At 26.8% G+C, this 24,994-nt stretch overlaps 1 protein-coding gene across 1 annotated transcript in view; it reads right to left on the bottom strand.

The window, feature by feature from the left end:
* The window catches only part of LOC132949232 (nephrin-like), a 354,694-nt gene that overhangs the window by 218,087 nt on the left and 111,613 nt on the right, over positions 1-24,994 (bottom strand). Inside the window, exon 2 of the mRNA XM_061020012.1 lies at positions 8,628-8,766. Within this exon, the coding sequence (XP_060875995.1) occupies positions 8,628-8,766 (139 nt within the window). The remainder of the gene's footprint in view (positions 1-8,627; positions 8,767-24,994) is intronic.

The following is a 24,994-nucleotide window of genomic DNA, read 5'->3' on the forward strand; positions in this document are numbered from 1 at the left end:
TTATTATTAAATGTGTATATATATATATGATTTCTGGAACCCGATACCTATAACTTTGAAAATAAAAGTAAAATAGACAGTGCATTAAAATAATATTATACCTACCAAGAATCCGAGATTGACAAAAAATATGTTATATAAAATTATACTAGTGTTATTTTGGAATGTAAAATGTACAAAATATTAACAAAAAAAAAATAGTTTTAACACATAATGACGTATTATGATTGTACATTTTACTTTATGAATATTAAATAACAGTGATGTCATATTATTTGAAAAAAAAAATGTTTTTAAAAGTACAAAAAACATTTAACATGAGAATAATGATTAAGTACCAAATATTTTATTTTGTGTGTTTAAGAGTAGGTATTTTTTTATGATAAGTATTATAAATATAATAATAGTAATTATCGGAATAAATTAGTAATCTATAAAGTATAAAGATACTCTAAAAATTATATAAATTAATAGATTTTGTACTATATTAAATTTATTTGAACTTCAATCTTAAGATTTCGAACCCTATAATATTCATTGTGTTAACACTCGTATACATTCGTATAATGAAAAATATTTCAAAAATTAAGATTTAAGGTTAATCGGTAAATGTGACTTTCAATCATTTAAGATGTTACATTTAATATACATTACATGCAAGTCTTAATCTGGTATCGTGTATCTAAGGAATTATCACTAATCATTTATCAGAAACGTTGTAATGTAAGACGTAACTAAATGTTGAATGTTCTAAATGTCACTCACCCGGACACTAGAAACCCCTCCAAGGGAATTTCAAACCTATCATCGATGGGCTTTTAATATTAATGTCATAAATCTTTAAACTGTTTGTTTTTTAAATATCCTTGGATTTGAGTTTATATTATAGTATTATATATGTTTGTACAAAATGTGAATTAACGATTATGGTCAATTTATGATAATCTTTAAGTAACTATGGTATAAACCTCAATTACATACGTATATAATATAGATACTAAGAAAGAAAGCTGTGACGAACGCAGAAAACATATGACAAAATAAATTATAATCTGCAATCGATGTAATACATTGAATTGATCAATTTTAAAATATAATTAAAATTTTATAAAAATGTTACTGATCATTTATTTTGCAACACTTGAGCATGGATCAATATGCATATCTTTCCTTCTACTTAATGATAATCTAGAGTTAAGAAAAATTGAGCATGAATAAATCTCCAAAAATAATAATTATAGGTATATTAATAAAGTTTTTATTAAAAATATTTCAACAAAAAAATACGAATTTTAATATTTAAGAGTATCAAATAAAAAAATATTATCACCTACATGACCATTTAAGCATGTACCTAAATTATTATTATAAAATATACCTATACATAATATGTAGGTATCAGTTAATAAAATTCAAAGGTACTATACAGTGAATTTATAAATAAAAACCTCGATATTGAGTTTAAATATTGTGAATATTATTTAAGAACTTTTGATATATATATATATATATATATTATATATGTATATTACACTTGAGGACTTTTATAAATAATGTATAAATGAGTTTCAGAAAAAAAAAAAGAAACACATAATCTATTTTGTATTATCAGCTATTACCTATATAAAATAAATTTACATTCTATACATTATTTTTACCATAAAAAAATTGGTGAAATAGAGAAATACATACATTAGAAACAGTGAGAATAGAAGCTATCCAGTGAATGTACCTAAATCACATAATCCTAATGCTCATGACAGATCCTAGAATGATTAATAAAATTAAAAATTGCACCAATCATTATAATATTTCGATGAAGAAATCATTGAAAATGCAATGTATTATATTGTATAATTACAGTTTCTGAAATAAAAATCTGGTAATGTTCATATTCTATGACAGATTCAAACAATTTAAATTAAAAAGCTTTGAAGCACTTATAAAAAAAAAACAGTTTTGGCATATCGATATTAGGTTTGTATAAATGTATAATTAACGTTAACGATTTCATCCTGCATATTAAAATAATTATAATGGAACGGTCGACTAAAATAATTTATTATTAAAACTTTACCGAGGACCAAGGAAACGAAATAAAAAAAATCTTACGGTTTGGTATTTTTCCCTGTGCTCATTCTCACTAAGAATAGTATTTAAATTTCAAAAATCAGAATAAAAGCGCAATCCATGGAAGTATTTAAATTCTGAAAAGTCTGTAATATCTGTTAAAATAAAATGTCCTTATTTGTTATAAAATATTATAAAAATCATTATAAGATTACATTGTACGCATTATAATATGATTCTAGGAAGCATACATTTATATTTTTAAAAACCTTGTTTTATATTTCATCGGTATTATTCCAATAAACTAAAATGTTTTGAACTATTTATCTACAGTAAAATAAATAGTTTAATGTATTGATTAAATCTTATTTGTTTGAATGAAATACCAAATAACGCATCTAACTAAATTGTTCGTAAAAAATACTTTTCGGGTTGCGTGTTCAGCTTGTTATAACTAATATATTATTGTATCATGTATATTGTTATTCACATGAAAACAATAGCGTTGTTCCACATACTTTTATACTTAAATAATTGGATTAATACAACAAGAGAATTATTATTCATTCCATTGAACGGTATAAAAACAAAAAATTGTTAAATTTTATAACCAAGTTTGAAACATCACGATATAATTTACATAATAAAAAAATCATTTTGTCTTAAATAATTGTATTATATTTAGAATTATCTTTGAATCTTTTTCATATTAATTTTGAAACGATAAATTTGAAATTTCATAAATTACCATATTTAAAAAATACTGATTGCGTACAAAAATAAACCCAGTAACAACAACGAGAATATTGTAAAACAAATATAATAATATTTTAACCCTTTCAGTGCCGCATATTTTTTTTACATTGTTACCCTTTTGCAATGCAGACGGTTTATTCTTTTTCCCCACTTGTATATTATACTATCCTATAGCTAGACTTTTGAAGTCATTCAAACTGTGTCAAAGTAAAAAATTCTAATCAGCCAATACCACCTAAGATATTTAACTTTGGTAACGTATAATTGACCAAAGTATATAACTTTTATAACGTTCCTATTAGTTAACTGTCATTTATTGACTACGACGAGTATCTTATACGTTCCCAGACTGGGGATGGGGGCCGATGTTTTTCATGATGAGTATAATATACGTCTAATATGTCCATGATACAGCACTGCATGCGGGTTAAATTACATCATTTAATTTAAGTCGTGAAAAAAGATTTTTCCTTCCATTGTATTTTCGTCATTTCCAATGTAATAAAATATTTTTAACGTTTCATACTGTAGAATAATAAATTCATACGACTAGATTTAAGCACGAACACTAACGAAAAATACCTGATAAAACAAACACGACACGCGGGGTCGTATAACTTTTGAAAGTGTAAACTTGTGTTATAAATTGATCGGTGCAATACATTTCTTCATTGGAAATTGATTTGATGGCATTGAAGAGCAGCTGTATGTAATGCGAGCGATGGTCGATGATCGCAACATATTGCTTTTATGGTAACGATATGTGTTGGCGTTTATATTTCATGTTTGGTCGTTTCTTTTGTACGTTTCCCGAACACACGTTTTTATATTTGAGATTAACAACCCAGTCGACAGTCGTCTACGAACTTGTACCGTTTGATGTCTGATTATGAACACCAACAGCGGCGATCGCCAACGTCGGTGCAGGTGGCCATTTAAATTGAACAAAACGTAAAAACAATATTTACGGCAGTGGAATTCGATTGGCAAACAAACGACTCCTAGCAATATTACTACCCACCACGGAACTTTTAGATGACAATCGATATGTGGGTGAAAAGTTAAAAAAAAGTTTTCTTTCAAACCCGCAAAATCAATAACGGCGAACGTAAATTTTAACAATTTCGTGCTCGAGGTCCTCGGATACGATGTTTTTCTTTTTTTTTCTACTGTTTTCTTTCACACCATCGCCGTTGTTAGCACACACCGCGCACACAAGTACGTGCAAATTTACGCAAACACGTGAGCACGACATGAAATCCCGACCGCGTTTGCTCCATTGTTCGATTGTATAATCACACTTGGGCATACCTACTAATTAAAAACCAATAAGTGTAATATTAACAATACACGTGGCTGCGGAACGTGTATTGTTTTTCCGGGAATTGCACATGTTCCGGCGATATGCCATAAATATGTACTGTACAATGTACATGTAGTACCTATATAGGTATCGTTCCCCTGGCCGCCCGATATATTTTCTGCTCTCGTTATTTTTTTTTCTTTTCATTCGCATCCAAAGGCAATCTGCACAAGTGGAGCGGCACAAGGCGGGGACACGCGTATAATAATTAATTAAAACGCAGCAGAGGCGACTACACAACGCACGGCACGACCTTTTTGTACGCTATAATAATACATTAATACAACTGGAAATATTACACACCGTCGCTTATAGCATTATAATTGTTAACATTATTATTATTATTATTATTATTATTATTATTATTACTGTTGTTGTTATCATTAGTATTATTATTACGGCAGACGTTTGTGTTTTTTAACTTGGATTTCGCAGAACCGTCAGTAGGTAGCAAAACAGATTAATCCGTTCGTTGTTTATAGCCCAGGATCCCCTTTACACAATATAATAATGCAGTGTTCTAGACAAGTATTATATTGTATATATGGTATTTCATTAGTCTAATATACGTCCTATATAATATATTATATTATGATGAATAGTAATCGGTTAATGGTAATTGTATGATATTATATTCTGCCGTTATTTGAATGCAAATATATAATATAAAAACAAAAGTTGGTAAATATTATTAGGTTATTTCGTACTTTTGAAAGATTCTAATTCCACGATCAATTATCGATTCAATTTATAAATAATTAGCATTTCAATTCTCAGCTTTATCCTTCTCAATAAATAATTGAAATATATTGAACGTAAAATTAGAATTACATACATTTTGATGAATATACATTCAACTAATTATTAAGTAATAATTGAGGAACTATAATATTATGTAATCGACATGTGTTTTATTAGCAATACAAAATTAATAAACATGGATTTGGAAGAATATATAATTATGATAATAACCTGACTTATTTTCAAAAATAAAAACTGTAGTAAATCTTGTCAGATCCTAAAAATTACACTCATGAAAAGGTACTGGAACCAAAAGAAAACGTTTAGTGTAGTGATGTTACTTTCGGTCGTTGATAGATTTATACTGTATAAGGATATCGACCTTGGAAGTCTCCACATCTAAATCAACTTTTTGAAAATTTGCATGATTTTTTATTTCTCTATCAAAAAAATACATTCATTCAGATAAACAGAAATTATTTTATAGAAATGTTAATTACCTTAAATATCTATTTTAATATCCAAATCTAAATTACATAGCACCTACTATACTATTTTAGTATACAAACTTACGCAGTCCATCAGTCATCAGTCAAACATTATACACATCGAATAGATCTTAAGTTTAAGTATGTATTAGGAAAGCGCTAGCATCTAAATATAACTAAATAGTGATAATTTTGTAGTATTAAATTTTAAATTTCACGAAACGAAATTATTTTTTTATTAATATTATTTTAATAAAATTAATGCTGTCATTGGTATTTCAATCAAAACACTAACGGTAGTAGGTATAGTTATACCCCGTACACCATACTAAGATATTATGTTAATATCGTTAAACTATAACTTTATAAAAGACGTTAAAGAGAACAAAACCTAAAAATATTAAAAATATTTTGAGTTTAAATGAATACCTACAATGGGAGAAAAAATGAAAAACTGCCAGGCATGTATACACAATTTCCGTTTATAAATGGGACGTTTTGAGGCATTTTACTGTCTAACAGTGCATATCGCATAATACTAGTCCCAGACAGTGGTATAAAAAAGTTTAAACATTGTATATAATATATATAAAATATATGAAAAAAAAACTTGACATGACAATAATAATTCAATTGTAGATAACTGAATCATCAGTCATGTGGACAGGTAATAAACAATCCTTTTTACTTGTAATAAGTGATTTTGTATTGAAACGTATAAGAAAACATTTTTAAGTCAGTTAATCCATTATGCATTAATTTATATCACGATTCGTTGTATTATAAACAATAATTCTCCAGTCATTATTTATTGATGAATATTTTTTATCGTATAAAATTAATTAAACTTTATCTGTGAATTCTGAGAAATATTATTCAAACTCGTGGACATTTCGACGTTCAAAAACTTTTTAAATTTCTGCTTCATATTCAATTATTTTACTTCATAATATCATTGAAAAAAATATTCACTAACTTTAAAAATTTAAATTAATGAACCACGTATTAGGTACTTATATAATAATATATTATTATATACAACTAATTTAAAATACACTTTGAGTTATAATTCAATAGGTAACGATTAAAAAACGGTTGATTAAAAAGAAATTAAACATTTTTAGTGTTCAAATAAAAAAATAAAGCAACGTTGTGTAGCTAAAATGAATAAACAATTTTTGTATACAAACAAAAGTTATTATATTTTCAATTATAAATATAGGTACTTAAAAAAAAAATAAAAAAAAATAAATAACTTAAACTTATATTTTGCTTTTTAATTTTAATTTTAGTTTCACTAATAATTATAATAAAATGTACCTATAATTAATATAAGTATAATATGTGCTTTTACGTTTGATAGAAGTTTATTTACTTAAAATATATAATATAGTATAGATTGTAATGATTGTATGCTATTACAAATTTGCTGTAGTATTTCTGATGGCCGTAACATTTTTATGTTTAGTGTCCCATACTTTTCAAACATTTTGTGCATATATGTGTTTAGATAAAAAATATTTACAAGAAAGTTTTCAATATTCTCTAATCAAAATAACATTTATTATATACTTTATCAATACACAAGTGTAGCATTTTATGCTATAAAAGTATAGGAACGTTGAAATATTTAAAAAAAAACACATAGTTATCAATTAATATTTTGTCTATAGTTACATCATAAATTGTAAAAAATATAATACCAATGATGTTTTAGGATGTCATAAAAATTATTGGGTACCCTTTTATTGATTGATAAACATTAAACTACTATTACTGCTTCACGTATGAGCTATAGTCTATAATAGACACTTATATTAATTGTATATCAGGGAAAAATTACAAAAAAAATGATTATCATTTTTAAAATAATAATGTATAAGAAAAAATTCACATAAACTAAGCAAGATTATTGATTATTGATTTAAATTTAATAAAATATCGGAACAATAATATCAAGTAATACTTACGTTTTACATGATATTTTAAATAATACTATTTGTATATCCGATGGATCTGGTACCTGGGTAAAATATAATATTTAACTGTTCATCATTCACAAGTAGGCTCAAAAATAATTATTTGGCTACAAACCTTAAGGCCACGTGGAACGAGTAATAGTCTGTAATCTAGTTGTTTTGGTACTAACGAAAACATGACAAAATACGTGGCATAAAACCATTTTGTGACCAGAACCTCTGTAGAAGGTTTGACTGCTCCAATATTAGGTTTTAAAATATATGAATCGTTAGTGAAGTAGTTTAAATTCACACGCAATATAATATGTATATAGATAACAAAATAAAAACCATATATATACTAGACACCTAGGTCACCACGCTTGCATGTTGCCGTGAGCAATCAAATTATTTGTAATGTATACGAGTACAACAGCAGATGATAATAATAATATGTAATATATTATTATAGTCAATGCGATTCCTTTTAAAAATATTTTCCCCCTGAATATCGATGCATAACAAAATGTCACGTTTGTGAGAGACCTATTTGAATTTGAACTGCTGCAAGCTCTGTTTAAATACGATAATTAAACCTCGAAACTTGCAACGGGAAACGTACGTACGATGGCGCTTTTAACTTAGACCCCGCCTACACCCTTTCATTACTGAGCACCGGCAGCCCAATGTTCTTGACACCCCTTGTCAGATTTCCGTTCAATAAGTTCTTCGAAAATTATAATAACACAGTCGTCAGTGGTAGTCGATGAAATATGATTATATTTCGTTCCCACAATCGTGTAAAGATAATGACATCGCATGGATTTCAGGGTCGGCTCATTCTACTATGCGAAATAATAAACGATATCAAGATTTATTTTTATAGACGAACTATGAACAATATAGATACATACAAGGTATTATTACGTTTGATCAAATTTTAAAACACAATCAATGTGTGAATTTTTAAGACTATTCAAGAATTTATGAAGTTGCTTTTTTATGAACCCAAAGATTTTAAGTTTAAAACATATTCGATTTTTAAAATTATCATCGATGAATTGTATATAATATATTACGCACATCATAACATATAGGTACATGTGTGATGTTATTTAAATTTATATACAAAACAATGTGCATTTGTTTAAAATCATAAACTATTCATAAAAATACATTCAATATGTATATTATGTTTTTGTCCGTAATAATATGTATTATAATATTTACAATAACACCATAAAATCATACCTGTATAGTGGTACGCCAGAGTCATCTTTGAACCAGAATACCATGTAAACTTTGTCTGCTGGATTTGGTGAGGAAACGTCGCAAGGAAAATTAACGGTTTTACCTTCCACAGCATCCACAGGAACAAGTGGTACAGTAACTGTAACATAAAATGAAAAAAATAAACAATCGACAAGCTTGACATTTTATTTTTAATTGGCATATTTTTTTAGCAAAAAAAAATAACAGCAACGTACTGAGTTGGCTACATTGTATGTTATATAGTTACACATAAAGTATAGTAAAGTATACTACCTATAGTATTAGTTCATATTAATTTACTTATATTTGAAATAATAACAAGTGTTACAAAAACTCCAATAGTATTGCAATGAAAATTTAAAAATGTTGCTTATACTGAAAACTTCTCTCAACATATTATTATTATTCAGATTCAAAATCGTCGTCATTTTTTCACGCTTTGTTCGTAACAAAAGTTTTGTGGAGTTAAAAAAAATCATGTGCCCTTTAATGAGAATATCACATGAGGGACAGAAAACTTTTTTAATATTGTCATTTTGGACGTTGGAATAAACGTTTCGACAAAATACAAAGGGGGGGTCGTCATTAATAATTTGATATTGAAGAGTTTTCACTGTAAAAGGTCATCATTTTCTTTAGATAATAACTAATGTTGCCATCATTTAAATTTATTAATCCATTAAAATAAAAACACGGTATTCCAATTTGGTTACGACTAACATTTAACTGTGATAAATATAATATAGTTTGATCTACCAATAATAATGCCTCATACTTCACAATTACGTTTCAATAATATTCATTAGATGTTTGGTCGTTAAGGTCAGTAATTTCATGGAATGTGTGATTATGTTAAAAAAAAAAACAATAGTGTACCAAGTACCAACTAGCTATGAATTATAACGATGAAGAATCTACCTACAATTATTGAAATGTTAAAATCTTTCAGTATCTAATGTTATAAATCTGAAAATTGGTTTTTCAATTTTAAACATATTATTCTGTTGTACAAGTTGATTAAACAATCACCAGCTTCAATTTATTTTCGGTATCATTTAATTTACATTGCGAACGCATTTAACGCTACAGACGTTTACGCTTTTCATTAGTTTAAGTAAATTGATTATAACTTTTAAATGATTCGCAGAATAAAAAAAGGAAAAAAACTACAATACACATATATAGGTACGTGATGATAGAATTAAAACGATAGTATTAAAAACTTTAGCTACAGTAATATAATTACATTTTTAGAAGTTTATATCAAGATCACCTAGTTCATAGAAGTAATTTATTACACAACACACGAGTCAATTGCGTTTCAAAATAAATTATGACCAATTTATTTAAGTACAATTCACTAAATGTATATCGTATATATAAAAAGTTTTTGGACTTTGTAGGCCACTTCTGAAATTATAAACATGAATTAATTGCACAGTGTGATATTAATATTGATAACATTATATTATATTATAATATAATATGGAAAAGCAGTACCTAATAAATACTTTAACATAATATAAATGGTTTTAGTTGATTTTGCAATCGTGTATAGATAAATTCAACGCATTGACGGTAAGTGCTATTTTTAAAAGAAAAATGTCTCCTTTAATTTACTCATAGTCATTTTTCATTATTTAAGGAAATATTAATACACATTTAGTTAAACAGATACCGTTGAACATCAAAATTTAAATAACTTTTTTTTCTATTTACTTAATAAGTATTCTTTGTTGTCTGCTATTATAACCCTTCAGTTATCCTAACCTATAATTTGGGCCTTGATTACATTTTTTTATCGTATACATAATATGTATATATATATATATTTTTTTTTTTTATTTGCGTTCTCGTTAGTGAAGTATCATTACAAACTCTCTTTGAAGCTAAAGTTTCGTGGAATCATAATTAGAGCACCAACTTTCAACAAAAATACGTGTGACGTATTATGTTGTCATTTGAGTGGGAATATTTGTACGTCCCTCGAGACATTTTAGCTAATCATTCAGATAAAATGTTGAAGAATAATTAAATAACTGCATATAATTATATTATATTGCAGTTTTTACAATGGCTAATTAACGCATTGTTGTAGGAATGTTAAAATAACACTTTAAAATAATTGATAAAAATAATATTATTCAAATGTCTACTTTTGTTGTATCGTAAAAAACTAGTAACACAATATTAGTGAATTAGTTACCTACCTATCATCTAGTTACATCATAATATAATTTTTATTGAAAATCATTAAACATTTAAATTTTTGTATTTTTAATATCATATACTTGACATACAGCTATAATGCATATTAATAATATTACATTATCTGATTTTAGTTTTGACATGATAACAAATATTCATCATGTAAACAATAATAATCTTATGTTTTATCATTCTGTTATGAATGAACTGTAAAAACCAATTCTCGATATTAAAATTATTTTTGACAAAAGTTGTTCTTATTTTAAAATATTTTTTTTAATGAAAATAGTGACATAAATAACAAAAAACATCTTTAAAACTTTTTCAATTTCCCTGTTAAACTCTTTGAACGTTTAGCTTATGCTTCAGAAACTGTCAATTTTGTATAGAAAACATCACACGGAAACAACTTGCAGCCTTTGACACTATTTAAAATAGAGTTTTGATATTCTCCATATTATTTGCTATACTTAATATTTTTTAGTTTATCGCTTTATTACTTATGCCTATAATTAAATACAAAAAATTTTTTAAAATCCAAAGGTTTCAATAATTTTATTATAATAATACCTATGTTATATTGCAAAAATGGTCGAACAAAAGGAAAACATAATGCTAAAACGATATACTTCTATGTCAAGCACCGATTAAATAATGGTAAAAAGATCATAATGATAAAAATGTATAATGTATAATGAAGAGATATAGAACGAACAAAATTACCTTTTTTTTTACTTTTAACATCATAATATTACATTTTGCTTGTGTAATAGAGAAATAATATAACCAAACTGGTGTTTTTCTGCTGACGGAAAAGTCGGGAAGAAATATTAAAAACAATATTATTTTTTTTTTTATTTTACATATTGTTATACGTATACATTGACGTTGTCTTGGTGGTCTAAACGCGTAAATATTTACATACTCTACTCGTCGTTACGGGACCTTTTTATGCGGGACTCTTGTTGTTCCCTGTTTGCCGCCATGTCGCTATATAATATTACACCGCTGATATTGCCGCATCAGTCGATTATTGTTGTTTTGCGAGACGGACAGGTTTTTAATTTAATGAAAACATCAAGCAACTGCGAGTTGATACAATTATTAATGGCGGAAGAAAAATAACCATCGACGAGGCCGAAATGACTGCCGAGTTAATATTGTAGGTACGAAAACACACTTCGTAATAATAATAATAATTAATGTTTGAGTCAGCCGCGACGGGGGAAAAAAACGCTTATTATTCTTATTGTACTAGAATAATATTATTATTGATTATTAGTTTTTTTTTCCTTTATTTAATTTATTAGATATTGAATATTATAACGGAGGGATATTATAATGATCGTCAAGATGTCCGGCAGTGACCGTTCAAAAACCACAATCTATTATGCGTATTATTGAACACTTAAATACTTATATAGTGATTTAATATATTTTAAATTTACTAAAAACAAAAAGAAGTGTATTCGTATGTTAGAGTCTGTGGGTATTAATTGTTTATGAAAACTATTTATCGTCTTTCTATCATTAAATTCATAATATATTTTAAATACTTTTTTACTCATATAATATTATATTACCTATTCGAAACGCATTTCAATAATATTTTTTAACAAGTGTCTATAACGCCTGTTAAACGAGAAACAAATTGTAACAACTCGACTGCAGCTATTTCCGTGTACAATAAGCGCCGTCCGCGAATCACGGTACAATATTTTGCACGCCACATGCGGTTATAAGGGAAACGAGAACAAAAAGGCGTTTTACGCTCGCAAAAGTCATGAATAAAATTATTCGTGGACGACAGCACAGAAACACACACACACACACATTGAGTGAGAGAATAAGAGAGGGAGAGAGAGAGAGAGAGTATGTAGGGCGAGTTAAACGAAAACCATCAGACCGTCTAACAAACGAACATCATCGTCGTCATCATCATATTATTATTATAATATTATTATTGTGGAAATACAATAAGACGTTTACGTATGATATTGTGACACCACAGATGTGCACGCACGAATTTTGGGTTTTCTGTACGACGCGGCTAGCAAACCGCGTCATAATAGTATTATTTAAGCATCGCATAATTGTCTACCCACCGAGGATATAATAACATGACGTGATCTACAAAGCAGACAATTTTGTTTGTTGACTCTACTACGCGTTGTATATAATGTGTACGTAAATATAAAACCTATCAACATTGATCTCACTCCCACGTAAACTATTTCGTTATACGACGTACGCAAACTTAATCGCTTGTGAAAACACGAAGTCTATGGGTACCTACTAATACAATCGTTATACATTAATTATTAATTATATCTTCTGGTTCTAACGATTGGCTATCGTATAGGTACATATCTAAATTGGTCTATAGTTCTATATCATACAAACTAAAAAATTTACAATGTTTCTTACATTTCATCGGTTCCGTGACGGGTTGAACAATATGTGATATTGTGATTGATTTGTGTGGTTAAATAACCGGTGAATCAGTAAATGAAATGTGTAACTTAAAAACCATTCGCAATAATGTGCAACGACTAAATTCAATAACAATACAATGGGGAATATTATTTTGTATTGTATTTAAAATTGTGATATATTTATTAGCGATTGGAGTTAAATAGTGAACCCATATAGCTAGGTATCATAACTAAATCTTTTTTTTTATTTCCTATATCAATCTGCATCAATCCCCATATCAATTTGGGATACTAACTGCCTGCTAAGTAATGATCTAATGGAAACTGTATGTGTGGATATTGTGCAGTCATAAATTATATTGACAACAATTTCATTGGATTTTAAAATGTCTAATTCACATTTACTATGTTGACATATAATTCGATTGAAAGTGTAATAACCAAGTACAGCGCAGACACGGAGTGCAGAAACTGGATGATATTCACACAATGATAACCTTGGTAAATGATAATGTAGTTAGTCATTTTTAAATGTCTACACGACGAAATAAATTTCAAAACAAACACACTGTAGATCTTTAAAAAATAGTTAAGATTTTATATAAAAACGTTACCTTGTTTCATTTTGAACACAGTTTTTACTTTTTTTAATTTTAGATCATTGTGGAATTCAAAATTACAATGTGCTTAACAGAACGTTTAGAATTATATACCACCACTAAAACTACTGACCAAACATAAATAAGGTCGATAATAAGCAATAAGTTCCCTCGTAAAGTCAAGAACATAATATTGTTTTTAATATGATTATTATTCATTCAAATATGTAGGTACTAGTTAATATGATAATTCCTAATTTTTACGATTAGGTAATAACATTGTTTAGGAGTTTAGAGCTTTGCCCTTGTTTTAACCAAAAATAGAGGTCATGTAATGATCGAGTGGAACACATTTTGTTGTAATTAAATGGTAAAATCTGTTTACAAATTGGATATACTTTTATGCGATTTCCCAACTTATTATTATTATTAGTAATTTCAGAATTATTAAATAATAGCTTAGTATTAAAACCTAATTAAAATATTACGTAAGTAAAATTAAATAATTATCTGCCCATTCAAAAGAATTTACAAATATATTTATAAAATATTATTTCATAAATGAGTTAATACAATTATTATACATATTGAATTTTAATGGTTTAGTCTTACTGGTTTGTATTTATACACAAAATTTATTTATACTAATATATGTATTACTATATATTTAATTTATACAAATTAGGAAATTAAATAGAATTTAAATTTTCGATTTTTATCAAACTGCAGTTAAACAATGGGAAATAACACTAGAAAGATCTTCAATGATCATAGTAAAGCTTAATAAAATGTGTCAGCTCATAACAACTTCTACTCCAAAGCCGAACGTATTACAAGTAAAGTTGTTGACATTAGTCTACACTTTTAGTATTTCTGACAGAGTTCACAGCAGATGGATTAAAATGTCTTATAATTTAAAAATATAAACTTTTCGTTTATTATATAAATCGTTTTGACTGGATTATTTTTTCATCTAATCTGTTTAACTATATAAAACTCCAAGTCAATAAATCAGGAACATTGTTTTTATGACGCATGCATTATTGTACTACTAGTTTTTTTTGTGAGTGTGAAACACTCATAATCAAATTATGAAATAATGTAGAACACTGGTATATAATATGGAAACTAATGTTTAAGCAAATCAATATCAGGTTTTAAAAATAAATACTTTAAAAATAAAATCATTTCGTTTAACCTAAAAAACAATAAATGAGTATTCAGTTATGTCTTTATATCTCACCATTACGTTACCATCACGATTATAATATTACAAGAAAATTATAATTATTAATAATATTATTATTTTAAGTTTTTAAAATGTTTGAGTGCACTTTTTTTTTTATAAAATACACTATATTAATTATGTACAAGCGATAGAATATCAGTTTAAAATATACTTATTAAGTTACACTTTATATCATCAGTTTGTTCTGTTTACTATAATGCAAACCTGGTAGGTATATGTACTATTTAAAAATATATGTTGCGAAACAAAAAGTTTTATTTAAAAGGAAAAATATGTTATTATTTTGCATTAAACTTTCCTTGTCGAGTTACATAACGTAACCTCTAAAAACGTATTATAATTCATAATAATTTCTGAGCCAGTATTACAAGTTTACAAGGACTAAGAAGGATTAAATATGGTTTAGAATTTCACTGAATAAATATTTAAAAAAAGAAAAGAGTTATCAATATTTCTTTTACTTTTATTGTTATGTTGCTTTGTTATGTTATGTTGCTATTATAAGAACATGACCACTTGATAAAATAGCATATTTTTAACGATTTTTCACATCTCAATGAAACCATTGTGTAGGGAAAGAATAGGTACTACGACTATATTATCAAGTGTAAAATGTGATCGATGTTTGAAACAATCATGTGTGACAATTTGACGTACTTAGCTTAAGTGTTTTTAAATGTATAGTTTTCATTTCAATTGGTCATTTATGCATGTCTTTACACAAACACTCAAATTTTAGCGCAACATAAACGAAGAAATAAAAAGATTTATAAACTCATTTTGTTGAAAGACTTTCTTAAAAATCAAAAACCTTTTTTCTTATTTATTCAGATTTTTAAATATTTATTCCGTCGACCAATTTAATAAAAAGACATAAGTATGTAAGCTAACAGCGTTTTTTTATTTTAACCAGAACAGTATAATAAAAAGGAATTGTTAAAAAAAAATAAAAAAATTACCTTACCTACGGTAAACATAATCCCATTACGTCTGAACCTTTAGAAAATAGAAAAAGTATGCTTTTTTAAAATTACTCTAAAAAATGTTTAATATTTTAGTGAAAAGTTAGTTTTTGACTCAGATTTGACAACGAAAACTGGCTTATCATAATATATAAAATAGTAATATTCCTAATTACGAATTTACTGGTCTATTTTTGCCTCATTAATTTGTCAATATAATTTCAAAAATAAATAAAATAATATCGTTTTATAAACAAAGATGGCTATCATTATTGTATGCAAGTTGCTTATTATATTGACATAATTGATGTTTGTCCATTCAAGTTTGACCTATAGACTTCGGGGGTTAAACGAAAATACCAAACAGCTTAAAAGACTAGTATATTATATTATGTATGTCTATTGACTGTATTAGAAAAAAAAACTTAAAAACAAAAACAAAAACAAAATACAAATACTAACAGTATAAAATAGTGTATAAATTGCCAAACATTAGTTACCTACATCAAAAAAAAATAATAAATAACAACACCTATTTTCGTTGTTCTAAGAAAAGTTATATTTCATGTTTCGATATAGATAATATATTAATCAATGGAATAATCAGCTTTAAAAAAATCTTTGGTGAATGCGATCACAACACAATGAAGGATACTTATGTAATATAATATATATAATATGTATATTATAGTGTTGTAGGTATTGTAAAAAAATATGTATTTTATTACCTACATAATGCCATTTTTATATACGCAGTGTTGTAAATATTAATAGTTAATTTATAAAACAATTTTTAAGGTTCAATTTTGTTAGCTGTAGCATGTGTTTTCCTCAACGTCAAATCAATAAAGTAACTTGAAACCTCGTCGAAATGTGTATTGGATCGAGTTGTCTGCAGAAGAAATAAGTATTTTTCTGAGTTCATAATATAAAGGTGCTGTAATAACGTGTATAGTGGGGGCAATCAGTGACTATAGAATAATAACTTTTCGAAATATTCTTCACTTCTCAAAACACTCGGAAAGTAAACCGTTATCCGGGTACGCCGCTATCCATTAAATTATAGTCATTTTTATTATATTATCAATTTCACATCTAGTCAATTTGTATACTTAAATAATAAATAAAACTAATATTTCTGCATACACGGCTTACACGCGTATCTGATTTTTGGTTTGTAGCTAAGTTTCAATTTATACGGAAAAGAATGATGGAAAATACTCATTTTATCTGGATTTTATTGTAACTGTTCCCAGCACTAGTTTACCAGTGCATGTGATCATACAGATGACAAGCTGTGGAGTGTATAATTCCGGTCTTACGGTACATGAAAAATGAAAATAAATAATAATAATAACATAAAATTGTCTGTATAACATTATGTAAAACAGCCTCGTCTCGAGTACATTCGATACAGCAAAGATAATTTACAAAGAGATCAATGAAAAAAAAACACACGACCGCGACGGTAGAGGGATAAAACTCATTCGAGTGTATGAACATAGGGGTTGTTATAGAAATATATGGAAAAGTATTTCTAAATATTTCAAATATTCAAACGATCTCAAAACGAATTGTTGAATAGTAAATGATAAAAATATACATTTTCTGTTTTACGTCGGTTATTTTATTTAGAATTATTTTAACATTTTAGATTGTGATCAATACGAACGTTGTATTAATTTTGAAATTAAGTATTTAATTTATCTTCTTAAATTTGCATATGTGATCATTACTTACATAACTCCCCAAAGATTTCATGTAACAACTTTTTAGATCCAATATGTTAAATAATATCAATAGAAATAATATCTTCCTACACTTATTTTATCAACATTTTCGTTATTTTATCATTAACTAAAGTTAACAATTGTCCGTTAAATATCGTAGAAATATACACTGATAATATTATATTTAAATATTACACTTTCGTATTTACAACTTTTACTATTGTTACAAGAAAAATATTTATTCAAAAGAGTTTTATAAACAATTATAAGCTACTTTTATAAATCTAGTTCAATATTATAGTTTATATAGCTTAATTTGTGATTTTATATTAAAAATTGAAATTCCAATAAAATAAACAAACGTATACTTTTATACTAAACTCTATAATCCATAGTGATTTGTTTGTTGGCTGTTTTCCACTCAATAAAAAAAATTAATATTTATATATATTATTAAACTCGCCTGAACAAATTCGAATCCTTACATGGACAAGTTAGTGTTCGAAAAGGTTTGATATATTAATACAAATTTAAATACTATATTATTCAAGTGTATATAACTTATTTTAAATACATTTCAAATCATATTTTTTTAAGTAATTTTTTCAGCCAAACGCGAAATTGGCTTTGCACTCAATGTTACCAACAGACTGCATTGCTTAGTCCATGCATAACATACGAACCATAATATAAGATCAAGTTAATAAATAGTTTAGGTGAGGTTGGCAAAGTTACACAGGTAACACGTAAGGTTAGTAATACTCGCTGGACAACAACACACGAGCATAGTACGTGTCATTTATTCATAAATAACTCTATAATAAAAGGGGAATATTTTGTGTGTGTGTATGTAATTCACAGCCATGTATATCACACTCATGGTTGTACACTTTAGTACATATTATGTAATCCTATACCCGAAGACTGTGCACCTGGTAGCCAAATTTTTATTTTTTTATTTTAAAGAGGGACAGCCCCAAGAATTTTTTGAATCATAAAAAACGAATATTCATTTTTTTAGACAGTTTCTATTGGTTACAGAAAATAAATTAGTTAGGTATTATAATTGGATACAATTTTAAATCTGTATTGTATATTATATTTCGGTCAAAACCACCAAAAAATACTGTGTTAAAAACATGTGTAGGTTACGTTAAATGGAAGCTTAAGACAGAGTAAATGTACTGGTATTATTTAACTCTCCACGGGTAACGCCGTGCAAGATCAGCTTATGTTAAATATTTCAATGTCAAGTAAGTAAACATAATATAAAAGATAAATTTAAATTGGTTATTTAATTAATTAATTAATAATAATTTTGAAATAAAACTAAATACTATAGGTACACTGTTTTTATTATACATTATTATAATACATGTTATACAATACAATAATAGTGTCAAAGAAACGAAATAATTTTGTCGATACAAAAAAAAAAATGATATGAACATAATTAACTCTAAGTGGATGTCACTGAGCATTATGTGCTAGTCGATACGCTAATGATGTTCAAATGGTGGATGATTGTTTCACATGAGCATATAAGCCTTATGGACTGTACGACAATCACGGGTGAGTGCGCTTTTTTCTTTCCGATTTAACACAAAGCGCTCTTTTCCCCTATCACCTACCGACCTACCCCCCCATCCCCACCACAAAAAATAACTACAACCATCCACCTATTGTCCCATCACCCTGAAAAAAACTGTATAATATGTATTTATAAAAAAATTTAAACGAAAATCTCTCATTTAAAAAACTGACGTTTGCGAAAAGATTAAAAATCCACCGTTATTTTTCATTTCTGACCGGCTTTTGATATTCATTGTTTACTCTCCTCTGCTTATCTTTTTTTCACTGTCTGCTGTACTAACATGTGTAAATTAAGTTTTCCATCATCCACAGTTGCTCACGTTTTATTATTTTATATATTTTTATTTTATTTTTGATATTTTCATTCGTTTATTTTTCAATCCCGACGTGAAAGAAAATTATCCAATGATGCATGAAGAACTAATGTTTTTGGTTTTATTTGTTCCGGTTTCCATCAGAGAAAACGGCGACGAGCAAACAAATGTTAATAATTATTATTCACAACTCTTGTAGGAGTTCCGTGTTTGTTTGACTACTTTGAATAACAGATGAAAAAAAAATGTAGTTCCCATCCGAGTGAGAACAGAACGACTACGACGACAATTTTTCAACTGAGTACAGAAACGTGCTAAAATTCAAATTCAAAGAAATCCTTGTTATGCGTTCACCTTTCAGATGTGCAAAGCTTTTTTTTAAAAGGATTTTCCATTACATTCTTTGTTAGCTACAATTATTAAAGATATCTACCAAACTACTATGTATGGAATACAACGTACTACCCACACGAATTATTATAAATTACTTGTGTTTTCACGGTGTATAATGATAATATTATTTAACCACTACTCTAAAAAGTGAATATCCGTGTAACAGAAAATTGAGACATAGGATTGTACCTTCCGGCTACCATAAATAATGTGATATGTAAATTAATATGCTTTAACTACTATGTGTTCTAAAATTTCCAGATTTAAGTGTAATTGATATAGTACTTATATATGGAGTGAAATAATAATCTGGATATGTACTGGTTTCTTGACGTCATTATAAAATATAAAAGTATTCAGTGTTACTATACAACAACCTGCTGAGATAAAAATAAATTTATATTTATGTTTTTTGAATCATCAATTTTTTCTCCAAAGTTAAGTTTTTATAATATTTAATATAATTTGTATTATATTTCTATAAAATAACTAATAAAAATGTCATCGAAGTTAAAAAAATAGCAAGAACAGTAGAATCCAATTACGGTATGAATCAGTAGGCATTGTTTTCAATGATTTTACTAGCATAAAGTTCAAAAACGATTCTAATTATTCGTAGGGGGTTTTTTTTACGAATTTTCACGCCTTTCATTACTGCGTGTGTAAACATTATTTTTTAGTACACTAATGAGTTACGTATATGACTGTCAAGTTTCACGAGTCAGTCTACACAAGTATATATGTACATAATACATATATTATATACACAGACACTCACCGGTAAGTGCGCTTTCGGGCCACAGTTGTACACGTACAAAACAATGTTATGTTCATCTGTGCCCCAATGTATTTACCATCAAACTTTTCAGCCTTTGGGTCAGTTACCATTTAATTAAATTTACGGAAACCTTTAGCTGCGTATCTGTTCAAAAACCAACTAACGGTTTCTATTTACTTAGACGGGGCAAGTCTTTAATATCGGTGAAACGTTTATGTGCGAGTTAATCGTATAATCGAACGCGTTAATCGGCGACGATTTTCATTTCGACATTTTCCAAAGAAAAACACGATATTTTATGATAAAATACGTAGGTACCAAATTAAAAAAAAATACACGTTTTTTTACTGTTTGTGATATTTCAAACTTTAACATAAAATTTAGTCTTCCATAACTATTCCTATGTAAAAATATCGCTTATCTGAGCTGCATCTTTAGAGATAATTAATGTTTTAATACAAAATTATTATAGTTTCGATAAAAATGTAAATAATGTTTGTCAAAAAATATTTAGCTTCCAACAACCAAATGCTTTTAGCTGATACTTGTCACATTTTAGGTTTTATTACAATCATTTTTTTATGATCTTCGTTAATGGTCTCTAAAAAATGCAACTATAAAAAAAGTTGAGCCTTTAGTCTTAAAAACGAGCACTGCGTCGTTATATGGATGTGCGGTGGAAAAATGATGCTATTAAAAACCGTCCAACGTATGGAAATCCCTCAGAGACCATAAGAGGTAACGCGAAAAAAGAGTTACGATCACGGTGAAAAGAACTTGCCTTCGAAGTTTTATGCCAGAATTTATAAAACTGATGTAATATTTAGAAGAAATTTAGGGAGCCTATAAGATAAAATTTAGTTAAAAACAATATTTAATATTATAAAAAATATATTATAAAATTTCATAAAAATCATTGTTGATTCGAATTTGTCGACAAAACTATTGTAATTATGATTTAATATCAGTCAAGTATAAAAAAATGTGTAATAAATTACGTGATAAGCATTAAAAAAATAAAGTTTTGTATTTTTTGAGATAGCAACTTACATATTGTACTAGTAAATCATACAATAGAATGGAAAGATGAGAGTTTTCGTTTGTTTTATTTAATATATTAAAGTACAAAGTTACAACGAAATAAAGGTGTTTTGAAAAGTTTTATAAAAGTAGACGATCATTGTTAACGACTGACAAACCTTGGAGAGAATGAAAATTGGTTTATGAGTATTTCTTGAAGTAAAGTAGGCAGGTAATATATTGTTACGATGAAATTAACTCAATCATAATTATTATGTATTTCGAAAAATTAAAAAATATATATTTAAGTAGAATTTTTATTTAATAAGATTAAATAAGACTTTTTTTAATACTAGACATAAACAATGAGTAAAATTATAGTTTTAATTAATCGAAAAAAATGGCAATATTTTTACACAACAGCAGATTTTTATTTTTTTATTTTTAATTCAAAAAGGAATAAATATCGTATAGTATTACACTTCAAATTTTACCAAATTTTTATATTACTTTTTTATAAAATTGATACCTATATATTTTCAGAATATTTTGATTATTTTAGATTTTGAGTAGAGTTAGGGATCTAGTGGTGTTAATTTTTTTTATTTTATTTTTTTTATTTCCTGTATACAAAATTTCTATCAGAAGATTTCAACATATAATATGATATCATTGAATTCAAATTTCATACAATACATTATAGAGTGACCCACTTGTAACCTACTGTACAGCTACTATACCACTTACCCGGTTTTTTTTTTATTATTATTTATAATAATATAAATTTGATAAAGTATTTGAATTGTTTGGTCATTATAATTATGATGATACAATTAATTTAAACAAGTTGAAAAAATTTAAAACTGAAATGTTTGAGTTGAAAATTTAATACGAAGTTCCTAATAGGTTTTGTCACAGTAATTAAAATAATATCAAAAGTATACTGTCGCAACTATTTTTTAAGCATATAAATTCAAATTTTGACAAAATTCATAAAAATTACAAACATTTCCAAATTATTTTCTAGTTACAATTCATAAAATGTTTAACTTTAGTACCTGGGGTTTGAAAATGTAATTCGAGATTCCTTATAATCTTTTCTTACTGTAATTAAAAGCAAAGTTTATCGTAAAGCCATATTAATTATCTACAAAGGCCTACTATATAGCAGATGATACCAATTATTAAGTTTTATTTTTGTTAACCGGCGCGTTGTGTATGCAATTTCGGTACACCAATGTCTGCATGTCTTTCGTTGCTTAGTTTTTATAATAATAACGGCTTATAAAGTTAAAAACAGATATTTAAAATTAATTTACAGTTATGTTTTCATAAGTTGATTAAAATATTATTATAGCATAGATAGTAAAAATAACAAAAATAAATTACCACATTTTTTTTTCTTACATTGAATTTTAAAGTTCTAATTAATTGGATAATTAAAGGGTAAATAACTATTTTTCTATATTATCCTCCAACGATTTTAGTAGTTGTACTTAAAAAAAGCAGGAAGTGGGTAATGTTCTACTGTACATTAAGTGCCTAGAGTGTCACATTAATGTATTTGTTAAATTTTAATTCAATAACCGTTGTATACGAAAAACGATTCTGAGCAAAGACGGCCAGTCAGCCTATAATATAACTAGTACATTTTATTATATTAGGTATTGTGATTAAAGTAATTTATTTTACCATTACGCATTATTTAGTACTACAGGTTAAATTAATTTTTGCCAAAAAAAAAATTGAATTTGAAAATGTTATTGTATTTGTATTGTAAACAAGATAACAATGTACTATAAATGTCTCAATTACCCACGGATTTTTAAATTCCAACAAAATAACTAAAATCGTTATTCTTGGTTTTAATATTTGATTTCATCGAAATTTGAATTTAAAATGTTTGTAAAAATTAACATTGTATATTTTTTAGATTTTTTGGTAACAATATGAAAAATGTATGAGAATCCTTGATTTAAATTTTCAACTCTTAGCTATACAAATTAAACTTTGATAACTTTTTTACTAGAAAATAATTTGATTTCCGAGATTTTTATCAATTTTGTCCAAATTTGAACTTTAAATACTTATTAAAAAAAGTCGTGCCTACGGATTTTTGTTACTTATCAACTGCTATTATAAAAACTTATAAGGAACTTTGTAGGTATTAAATTGTCAAGCTTGTTGACCCAACGAATACTATTTTATTGACGTTAATAGAACAAAAATATAAAAAAAAACAATTTCAAATGATTATAAATAACTAAAATCGAGTCAATATATTTTAAAAATTGTATCATATATAGTAAATTATGAAATTAATATTCACTGAAAATTTCAAGTACCTACGGTTATTTGTTTTCTTAATAATGACAGAATAAGAAACTCGTTGTATGAGAATTTGTTAATTTACAGCTTCAAAAGCTCGTAAAACATTTATTTGACTTTCCAGTAAACTTTTTATCTGTTGAATGTAGGAAAACTTAAAAGGAATCTTGTATAAACGGTTCAAATCTTAGATATACATAGGACATATATTATGAATTTCTAACTCGTAATAATTTGTCAATTTTCGTGATTTTCTTCAGACACTACCTCAGACACCCAAAAAAAATTATTGTCAATTTACGCTCATTTTTTTTTTATTTATCACTAACAACAGCTTATAATGATTGTTGCACATTATATTTTCAGGTTTTTTGACTAAGGGAAAAAATGTTATCGACAATAATTAAATAATTACTAATACAACTCGAAATACCTATAAATCGCTCAAAAAGAAATTTAGTAAACTGTATGGTTCATAGAAATTGCTAATATAAATATACAGTGAACATTTCATGTATCTACGGTTATATTACACTAAAAATCGAAATCTATATCAAAAACTGTTTTGAGAAAAAAATTCAGTTTTTTCTTAATTTTTTATTTTAATTTTTCCTAACGCGTTTGAAAAACATTGGGAATTTTTTACTTTTGACCTCTTCAAAGTACCAATTACATTCACTTACTTGCCAGAAAAAATGCTGTTGACGAAAATGGAAGCATTCTCACTGCCCTAGAAG

Source organism: Metopolophium dirhodum, chromosome 7 (assembly GCF_019925205.1).
Source record: "Metopolophium dirhodum isolate CAU chromosome 7, ASM1992520v1, whole genome shotgun sequence".
Lineage (NCBI taxonomy): Eukaryota > Metazoa > Arthropoda > Insecta > Hemiptera > Aphididae > Metopolophium > Metopolophium dirhodum.